At 41.5% G+C, this 10,551-nt stretch overlaps 1 protein-coding gene across 1 annotated transcript; it reads left to right on the top strand.

The window, feature by feature from the left end:
- The first annotated feature begins 268 nt into the window (after positions 1–268).
- Positions 269–7,292, top strand: Ttr (transthyretin). Its single transcript, XM_005337461.4, has 4 exons — positions 269–387; positions 1,282–1,412; positions 3,478–3,613; positions 7,059–7,292. Exons 1-4 carry the CDS (start codon positions 319–321, stop codon positions 7,164–7,166), a joined length of 444 nt encoding a protein of 147 aa, XP_005337518.1. The 5' UTR covers positions 269–318; the 3' UTR covers positions 7,167–7,292.
- The last annotated feature ends 3,259 nt before the right edge of the window (positions 7,293–10,551 follow it).

Genomic DNA, 10,551 nt, shown 5'->3' with positions numbered 1-10,551 from the left:
TCTCAACAATGCTGCTTCCTTTGGTCAAGCAGGGAGAGGCTAATTTTGCTCTGTTTAGGTTGTGTTTTTAGTGATCCAACTAGTCAAATGACCAGTTAAGAATATTCCACAGAGCTAATGTTCCGATGTTCTAATCTCTGTAGACAAGGTTCATATTTGTGTGGGTTACTTATTCTCCCTTTGTTGACTAAGTCAATAATCAGAATCAGCAGGTTTAGAGTCAGATTGGCAGGGATCAGCAGCCTGGATTGGAAAAAGAGGGTATAAAAGCCCCAAACCAAGAGTAGCCATCACAGAAGTCCACTGACTCCTGGCAGGATGGCTTCTCACCATCTACTCCTCCTCTGCCTCGCTGGACTGGCATTTGTGTCTGAAGCTGACCCCGTGGTGAGTGCTAATTCTGTCAAGTCCCTTTTGGACATTGCAGATGTACATTAGATTAAATGGAAGTGACTTCTTCCAGCTTTAACAACCAGTTTGTGTTACTAGGGCAAGGGTACTCAGCACCTACATTTAATATCATTGATTTGAACTTCAAAAACAGCTTAGGGCTTTTTTCTCTGTTGTGTTCTTTACTCTGATGCTTTAGTGCATTAAGTCTCAATGCCTAGCACACCAGTGTCCTCAGACACATGATAGAAATAAAGATATCATCTTAATGAAGCTGATAATATTGAATTTTCCTGAAAGCATCCCCTTATAAATATAGTTAGGGGGCAAACTACAGAGATTATACTCTGGCCCTTTGGCTAATCCGAGTGTGTTTATGGATTGATTAATGTTTGTTTGGTGAACAATATTCCAGTCAGATATCTGACTCTTAAATCCTCTGGAAGAATTAACTAATACTACCAAAGGGGCCAGGAAGTACTCTGACATTATTTGACAACAGATAGTAAGAGGGAATTACTATAGCAACCACTTATTAAAACGACCTCAGGAAAAACTATTCAGTCCTATGACACATTGCATCTTTTCAGTGTTTCACTCAAATGGAGAGGCTGAACAAAGCAACCATTCTCAGAGGGCCCATTTTCTCCTTGAAAATTCATTATGCACGTCCCTGGTCGATAGCAGTGTGTCTGGAGGCAGAAACCAATCTTGCTTTGGAAACAATTATGTCTGTAATATACTGAGTGGGAAAGCTCATTAATTGTCAACACTTATGTTACTGGTAATTGGATCAGCATGTATTTCCGGCTTTGTTGTGGATTTCCAACACCATAAAGAATAAGTCCTTTCATTCTGGATAATTTTGTTGACTTCTCACATGTCTTTCAGGGCACTGGTGAAACCAAGTGCCCTCTGATGGTCAAAGTCCTAGATGCAGTGCGAGGGAGTCCTGCTGTGGAGGTGTCTGTGAAAGTGTTCAAAAAGGCGGCTGATGGCACCTGGGAGCCGTTTGCCTCTGGGTAAGCTGACAGAGAACCCTGCCATGGGATTGGGTTCTATCCTTCCATTCAACCTTTCCACTTTTTCCATCACCAGCTAAAGAACCTACAAGTACCCAGTGGCTTGGAAGCGGAGGCAGGAGGATTGTGAGTTCAAACCCAGCCTTGGCAACTTAGCAAAGCCTAAGCAATTGAGCAAGATCCTGTCTCAAAATAAAACATTAAATAGGGTTGGAGATGTGGCTCGATGGTTAAACGTTCCTGGGTTCAATCCCTGGTACCCCTTCCCCCCCCCCAAAAAAAAAACTCTATGAATAGATTGAAAATGTAGACAAATATGGCCTGAGAAGGCTGTCCTCTTGCTTTGCTTAGCTAGAAGTGACCAGAGCATCATTTAGGGCAGATGATAAGAAAAAGATGGAGTGAATAACTCCTCTACTCTAGCAGGAGTCAAACTTTTCAGGTCACAGACTACTTGAAGAAAGTGAAAAAACTATAGACTCCATTCCCAGAAAAATGCACAATAAACACACTATACAGAGATATACATAGAATTTCAGGATTTACACAGATTCCTAAGGTGAATCTAAGGTTCCCTAAAGGGACATCCATGTTGGGAAAATTCTTAAAATTTTAAGCATGATGGACAATGTGTGTTAGTTTATTAATGAAAAGAAAGGAATTTAGAAAGAGCATTAAGGGGACACCTAGGTGGAGTTTTATAGAATCCAGGGCTTTTGTGCCTATTATGTACAAAACTGGCTATTGTCAAGCTTAATTTAAAAAACAACATCTAGGAGAAGGACATGTAAGGCAAATTCTAGCCACAGACTAATCTCTCCATCACCCATCAGTATGGAAAAATGACTTCTCACCTTTTATTAACCACTTTACCATTTTCATAGAGCTTTTCTACCTCCACTAGCAAGAATTTCAAATGAAATCCATATTAGTAAACCTAAACAAACTAACCAAAGGAAGCATCACTAAGAAACCCTCATCACCAAGCAGAAAAGAAGCTCTGAAGTATTTCATCTCCTGGAGAAGGATTTCTGTTGGGTTTTAATTGAATCCCAAGAACTACTTTATGAATCTTCTTCACCCATCATTAGGAAGATCATTTCCCTCATGCAGTTTTAATTGAGATTTTATTTTTTAACTCACTCATGTTTATGTAAAATGCCAAGCCCAACATGGGAGATATTCTACACGGGAGATAGACTGGACACCAAAAGTATTCAGATGTTCCTATACCAAGACACACACGCACAACACATAAAAAAAGGAACTGAAAAGAAAAAACAGGGACAGTCATAATCAAAATCACTAAAGACGACTTCCATTTTTATCTGTCTTAGGTGTGTAGTCTAATTGGGAGCCATTTCTAACATTTCAATGATTAAGCTGGTACCTAAGTAGAAACAGAATTTCCCTAGTATTTGTTTTGGCAAAGAAATACCGAAGAGATCAATCGTATAAAAGAAACAAGAGTCAATATAGGCTCTTCTTTGTATTTTAGATTTCCCATAGTGTGAACAAATAGTACTCTCTGAAAGGCAGCCACGTGCCAGTGGGGACAAAAGTGATACCTATGGTCCTGGGGAACAGGAGGGTTCCTTATGGCCACTTAGAGCACCTTATGGCCACTTCCAGGGTGTGTCCTGAACTTTCATCCAGTCACCAACCATGAATCCCAAGATTTTATTGTTGTGGTTGTTGTTGTTGCTCTGAGGATAGAATCAGAGCCTCACACATGCTAAGCGAGTGCTCTACCACTGAACTACTTCCCCAGATCTAAGACTTTTTAAATTAACATTATACCTGTATTTTGTTCTTATAAGAACAAAAATCTACAATGAGATATTTGGAAAGTTTCAAAAAATTTCTTGCCACTTGATTTCAGAGAGTTACTGGTTTGGTTGAAGGGGGGAAAAAAATATATATATATATATAAAATATCACACATACATATGTGTATATATCACACACAAACACATACATACACACACATATGTGTGTGGTACCATTTTGCTGGGCCATTTACTCCCTTCATGCCTAACTTAACCTAGACTTATGTACCTTATAGGAAGACCGGTGAAAATGGAGAGCTACATGGACTCACAACAGACGAAAAGTTTGTAGAAGGGCTCTACAGGGTGGAATTAGACACCAAATCCTACTGGAAGGCACTTGGCATTTCTCCGTTCCATGAATATGCAGAGGTGAGTACACAGACCCTGGAGTTGTTTGGGATTTTTTTTTTTTTTTAAAGCTCCAGGATATACACAGTTTGCACTTATCATACCATGGAAGTAAGTATACTTTCCTTAAGTGTCATAAGGAAAGTTCTGAATGACCACAGGTTCCCTTGCCCATGTTACCATCAGAAATCCACACTCTGAGAAGCCAAGCCTGTTCCGAGTTTGGTGAAAACTCATTTGGCAACATAAACTTCTGAAACACTATGGTGGTCTATTCATCCCATCTCATGTGAACATTTGTTTATTTGCTGAAGAATTATTAATGTTTCATGATGAGGCAGCCCTCCCGTCCTCACTGAAGGTGTTAGGTAACAGAAGAAAGGATGCACCATTTTATTTCTCTTAAAAGCTGGGAAATGCTGTATTCAAAACACATCTGGCTCCCCAGAGGTTTGAATAAGCCATTCTTGGCAATGCATAGAAAGACAATAAATCCAAACTAATAATGGCAACACAATAGATAAAATCACTAAGTGTACATCACATGTCAGGCGCCATGGTGTTTTTCTACTAACCTAGCTCAACCTCATGACCAACCCACTGAGGTTAGTCCAATTATCCTCACATCCCAGATAAAAGCGAAGCATGGGAGGTTACATGACTCATCAAGAGTCACATGGCTAGTAAGTGGAGGAGCTGGCCTGTTTACCAGCAGGGGCCAGGCTGGGTTTGGCCTCACTTCTGATGTCCTCACACTGCCTCAGGAAGCCTTTTTCCTGTGAGAAGCCAAGTTAAAAAAAAAAAAAAAAAAAAGAAGAAGAAGCAGCCATATTTGTAAACTTTGATTCATTCTCTTCTTTTCCTTATGAGGTAAGGATCCACCAGCAGTTATACATGGGCCCAGTCTCCCTGCCTCCCCCTTGACTGAACTCCATAAGTCATTTAAAACAGATGGCTGTCATGGAAATAGAATCCAGATTTGTTGGTCAGAGTTAAAGATCAAGTAATTCCGTCGAAAATAGCTCAGCATGAAAGGCAACCATTCTCTGTGGTTTAGTCATGGTTGAGAATTTCAATTAGCATAGAACAGTTCTTTTAGCAGACAGTGTTACCAAGGAAACTGTAGGTGACTGTTTGACTCCTGGGGCCCACAAGTCACCAAGGGAGTCCCCTCTACCAGGAAGTATGTCTCTGGCTATTCCTCAGCCAGGCAGCAAGACAACAAGCTGAACAGGGGAGTGCAGGGATCAGCTTGGGCACAGCACAGGAGGCTCTCAGCCCTACCCTTCAGCACTGGGTTAGCCTCCCTGGGCCCCTTGGACACCCTGGGTCACAGCCTGAGGGGACCATCTGAAAACCTTTACCACTATACAGCCCACGAAGGGGCTGCTCCTATTCAATAGATATCAGCTACTATTCACTCTTTAATGATCATTCAACAAATATTTGAAAAATAAAATCCTGTATGTGTTGAGATACCAGAGATTTGGAAATGAAAACACACCCCTGCTCTTGGAATGGAAGGGAAGTGGGTGATATTAGACATAGTAGGAAGAGTCATAAGCCTAGTTTGGAGCCTGAAAGGACAAGGAGAGCTAGAGGGAAAGAGAATAGTGAAGCATGTGTCCCTCACACCTCACTCCAGGGACAGTGCACAGTGACTTCAGCTATGAGCTCCATTCCTGCAGATAAGCACCTCCCAGAAACTCACCGCCCTTCAGAGCTGGTCCTCTCCTCCTGGCCAGTGACCCAGGTAGCCATATTAGACTTACCAAGGAGAATTACAAAATTTCCTATGGAACTCATATGCCTCTTCACTTCATGGATTTTTGATTACAAAACTATGCCTTTTACAATTTTAAGGGAGACAGAGCCAGAGGCTATTGTCACCAAAAAAGTTAGAAAACTTTCCCTAGTTGTTTCCGGGGTGAACCTGAAGGAGTCCCTCTCTTCTTCAGAAGAAGATTCTTAGGAGACTCTCACCTCCTTTTGCCTGAATGTTCTTTTTATGTTTGGTATGGTTCCCTCAGACATTTTTTTTCCTCCTGTCCCTAAGTCTTCCAGTCTTCTTTGATTGGAACAAAAAGTCTATTAAACACTCAAGCCAGGGCCTGCATACAAAAATAAGTAAAATTAAATACCCCATTACTGCCCTCCAGCTTTCTCCTCAATCAAATCAACCCCCACCTCCCTCCCTCCTCCTGTCGCCTAGGCCACCCAGCCCCTGAGTCTCAGATACTCCAGTGACTTTGAGAAGTGTGACTAATGAATTACAACAGCACTTTGATCTAGTTGGCCCAGTCAGAAAGCTCAAAAGCATTCCTACACATTTCAGAATTCCAATAGGCTTTTCCACAATCTCTTTGTATTATAAGTAGAATTCTTTTAGTTCATATTCCATTCCTTGGTATATACATATACTTGTTCCTTTTCCCTGGGAGGGGGTAGAATCTAAATTTCTAAGCTAAATACAAAGAAAATCTCTGGGCTTGGAGACATGAGACTTGCCTTCCTGGTGGGGCTCTGTCATTTTATGAACTTGGGTAAACTAATTCAGAAGTCTGGTTTTCTTATCTGTAAAACGGGAAAAACAGTTCCTCCCCATCCAAATTTCTAGTTCTCAAAGTAGGACTGTTGGTCAACCTTCTCAGCCGGTCTCAGTCTCTGGATGCTGGTGTTCACCTTCTCCTCACCTTTTTTCTGAAGCCAAGAAAATGGACAAGAGATGTTAGGCTGTGACTCCCCTCAGTCAGGTGAGGGCCATCCAGACTCCATATGGGATGAATTGCAAAACAAGAGACTCATCATGCAGGCAGTAAAAAACTTACTTACTTTCTTCTGATTTGTTATACATGACAGCAGAATGTATTTCAATTCATAGCACACATATGGAGCACAATTTTTCACTTCTCTGGTTGTATGCAAAGTAGAGTCACACCATTCGTGTCTTCATAAGTGTACCTTGGGTAATGATGTCCATCTCATTTCACGGTCTTTTGTATCCCCATATTCCCTCCCTTCCCCTCCTCTTTGCCCTATTTCAAGTTCCTCCATTCCTTTCATGCTTCCCCTCCTATCCCCATTATGGATCAGCATCCACTTACCAGAGAGAACATTCGGCCTTTGGTTTTGGGGGGATTGGCTTACTTCACTTAGCAAGATATTTCTCCAACTCCATCCATGATTTTATTCTCTTCTAATGCTGAGTAATATTCCATGGTGTATATATACCACAGTTTCTTTATCCATTCACCTATTGAAGGGCATTTCTGAGAACTGCACAAGACTCCAGAGGCTTAATCTGCCAGGGTATTTGAATTTTTGCTTTTTGTTCTAATTGTTCCCCCAAAATGAGATAATAAAATAAAAATAATTAATTTTGCACTGGATTTCCAATGATCTCTCTGACTGTGCCTCACACTTCTGGGCTCTTGTTACAAACAGCTCTGTCTGTCCTCTCCCCTAGGTGGTGTTCACAGCGAACGACTCTGGCCACCGCCACTACACCATCGCCGCTCTGCTCAGCCCCTTCTCTTACTCCACCACCGCAGTAGTCAGCAACCCCAAAGCCTGAGGGGCTTCACGGAGGAACAGGATCCCACACAACTGACAGTATTCCCTTTGTACAAAAGCAGTGTTCCTACTCTATAAGCTATGTTAGAAACTCGGGAAGAGACAATAAAACATTCCCATGAAAGCACCTCCCATTTCATGTGAACTGATTTTTTTTTATCCACTTGTTGTTCCTTTCCCCTGTTGGGAAAAAAAAAATCAAATTTTACACAAAAGCAAAAAAAAAAAAAAAAAAAAAAGAATGCTGGCAATTTTCTAACCAGAACTCTGGGAGAGATCCAAATTTCCTATGTCTTGCAAGCAAAGCACATATTAAGCATGATCTGCAGCTGTTAAAAACACAGATTCTGCAAATGAGAACATTTCATTTTTCTGTAACCTTCACTGAATAGCAAAAGATGAATGGTAAGGACCCATTTCTTTACTCCAGGCATTTCTTTTAAGTGCTTTACTGATTTTAAGAGTAGCGCCGAGCCAGCTGGATATATCTGCAGCAACTCAGCCCCTCTGATCCATCTGGCACAATCAGCTGAGTAAGGGACAAAACCACAGAGCCCCTCACACACCCAATACACTTCGACGAATCCAAAATCTATGTATGGAAGACTCTCACGGGCCAGGCACTATTGCAGGTGCTCAAAGCATCAAGAATAAGACCGGATGCCTGCATTTATTTAAAGTGCCCACAACCTTTTAAGAAGATAATTATATCATCCATCCTGCTTTGACAAGGGGCGATGGTACAAAGCACAGAGAGAGTATGAAGGAGGCAGAAGCCAACAGCCCGAAAGTCTGAGATGATCTCGGAATAGCCTTTACTCAATCTGAGTTTTGTAGTTAAGTAGAAAAGGGAGAAGGCATTCTAGGTAGAGAGAATAAAGACTGCCAGGCCAGGTCAAGGAAAACAACTTGATAAAAAGAGGAAACAGCTTGATTCACAATATAATTGTGTTAAGGTGGGTTGAGGCTGTGCAGTTATAACAAACCACCCCAATTCTCAGTGGTGTCTCGTTCATGCCAGGTCCAATGCAGAAATTCTTGCTCTGGCAATTCTTCAGGACCTTTTTCTTGTAAATGGTGACTCTGAGATGCAGCTTAATTTAGTCTGTGACTTCAAGGGTCACTCTGGTCACATCTAGCCAGCAGACAGAGGGAAGAGAAAGAGTGTGGTATTAGCCCTCTGTGTGCTGACACAAGATCAAACTGGCGTTTTACTGGTCAGAGCTAGTTACTTGGTGTCTTAATCTGTTTTCTGTCGCTGAAATAGAATACCTGAGACAGACAAGATGGTTTATAAAGAACAGAGGTTTATTTCGGTTCATGGTACTGGAGGCCAGGAAGTCCAAGAGTATGGCCCCAGTATCTGCTCAGCTTCTGGTGAGGGCCTCAGGCTGCTGCAACTCATGGCAGAAATCCAGAGAGCAAGTGGGCACATCTGAAAGAGCCAAACCATGAGAGACAGCCTTGCTTTATAACAAACCACTCTCATGTAAATAATTAAGTCCCTGCAGAAGAGGAACTGACTTACTGTGAGCATTATCCCACTCAGAAAGGCATGAATCCATTCATAAAGGCTCATGACCCCAACACCTCCCACTAGGCTCCACCTCCCAACACGGCCTCATTCAGGAATTAAGTCTCCAACATGTGAACTTTCATGGGACACATTCAAACCCTAGTCCGTGGTCCCATCTAGAGGCACTGAGAAATAGGGTTCCTGGCCAGAGCCTTTTCCCAGGACAACTCTACATTCTGGAAGAGCAGCGTGAATCTGAGTTGGTCAACACTGTCTCTCTCTGCCACAGTAGAGTTGGGGTGGTGGGAAATGAGGTCCCAGTGAAAGCCAGCTTTGCCTGTCACCCACTACAGCTGGAAATTTTATCTTAAAGGCAACAGGAATCTATTGAGGGAAACCTTGTTGTCAGTCACCCTCTGTGGCTAGAGCAAGGAGAGTTATTGCTTGCATAGAGTCTCCAACCATAATCCTTCAGTGAACCTGAGCCAGACACACAGCTTAGGCCTAAAGATCCCATGAAGTCTTTCCACTGTCCTCCAATTTCAAATCTAATATCTTGATACCATCTATCTGGCTGCATAGAGAGAAAGCAAGAAATTTGGAAAGAATGAAATGTAAATTTGGACTTTTTTGGGGGGAGGGTACTGGGGATTGAACTCTGGGGTGCTTAACCATTGATTCACATTCTCAGCCCCTTTTATTTTATTTTATTTTTTTGAGACAGGGTCTCACTAAGTTGCTTAAGGTCGGGGGGCTGGGGATGTGGCTCAAGCGGTAGCGCGCTCGCCTAGCATGCTTGCGGCCCGGGTTCGATCCTCAGCAGCACCACATACCAACAAAGATGTTGTGTCCGCCGAGAACTAAGAAAAAAATAAAATAAATGTTAAAATTCTCTCTCTCTGTCCCCCTCTCTCTCTCACTCTCTCTTTAAAAAAAAAAAAAAAAAAAAAGTTGCTTAAGGTCTTGCTAAATTGCTAAGGCTAGCTTTGAACTTACGATCCTCCTGCCTCAGCCTCCTAAATCAATGGGATTACAGCCACCATGCCCGGCTGGACTTCATAATGTATATTGAGATTTCCTAAAATATGTGGCAAATTGAGTCTCTGATTCTGTTCAATGTTGTTAGCTAATCTTTGTCCCACCTATGTTAGATTAATCTATATCAAATTGCCATTTTTGTAGATTATTATTATTCTTCTAAGAGGAAAATTTGAAAGGAGACATAGGGAGAGCTCCACGTGAGGACACAGGCTGAGAATGGAGTGATGGAGCTTCAGAGTGGGAACACCAAAGGTGGACAGCCATCAACAGAGCTAGGAGAGAACAAGAAAGGATCAATCCTTCCTGCACGGTTTTTGGAGGGAGGATGGTCCTGCAGATGCCTTGATTTCAGACATCCATCCTCTAGAACTGAGACAACACATTTCTGTTGTTTTAAGCCACGCTGTTTGTGGCACTGTTACTGTAACCCTAGAAACTATTATAGCCATATAGCCTCCTATGGGGTTCCTTCAAATTTTATTCTGGGATTGTATTCATTGAAACCTTTGCCACTCTGAAAAGTTAAAAAAAAAAAAACATTTAATACATCTAATGTTTATTTCAACTTTTTATTTATTTATTCACTTTGCTTAGTAATGTTGAATATATTGTCTTGTGTTTATTGGGCATTTAAACATCTGTGAATTTCATGGCTACACACTCAGTCAGACACATAATATAGAGGAATATTTATCTAATCCTGATTATAAGAATTTTGTGTATATGAAAGATAGTATGAATTGTATTTTTAAAGTAGATGTAATATGTAGAAGAATATTTGTAGTTGTAAAAAAACCCACATCAGTCAAGACACTTTATATATCTAGGA

Source organism: Ictidomys tridecemlineatus, chromosome 13, assembly GCF_052094955.1.
Source record: "Ictidomys tridecemlineatus isolate mIctTri1 chromosome 13, mIctTri1.hap1, whole genome shotgun sequence".
Taxonomy (NCBI): Eukaryota; Metazoa; Chordata; class Mammalia; order Rodentia; family Sciuridae; genus Ictidomys; species Ictidomys tridecemlineatus.
Note: the sequence above shows the minus strand (reverse complement) of the source record. Positions and strands in the feature narration are given on the sequence as shown.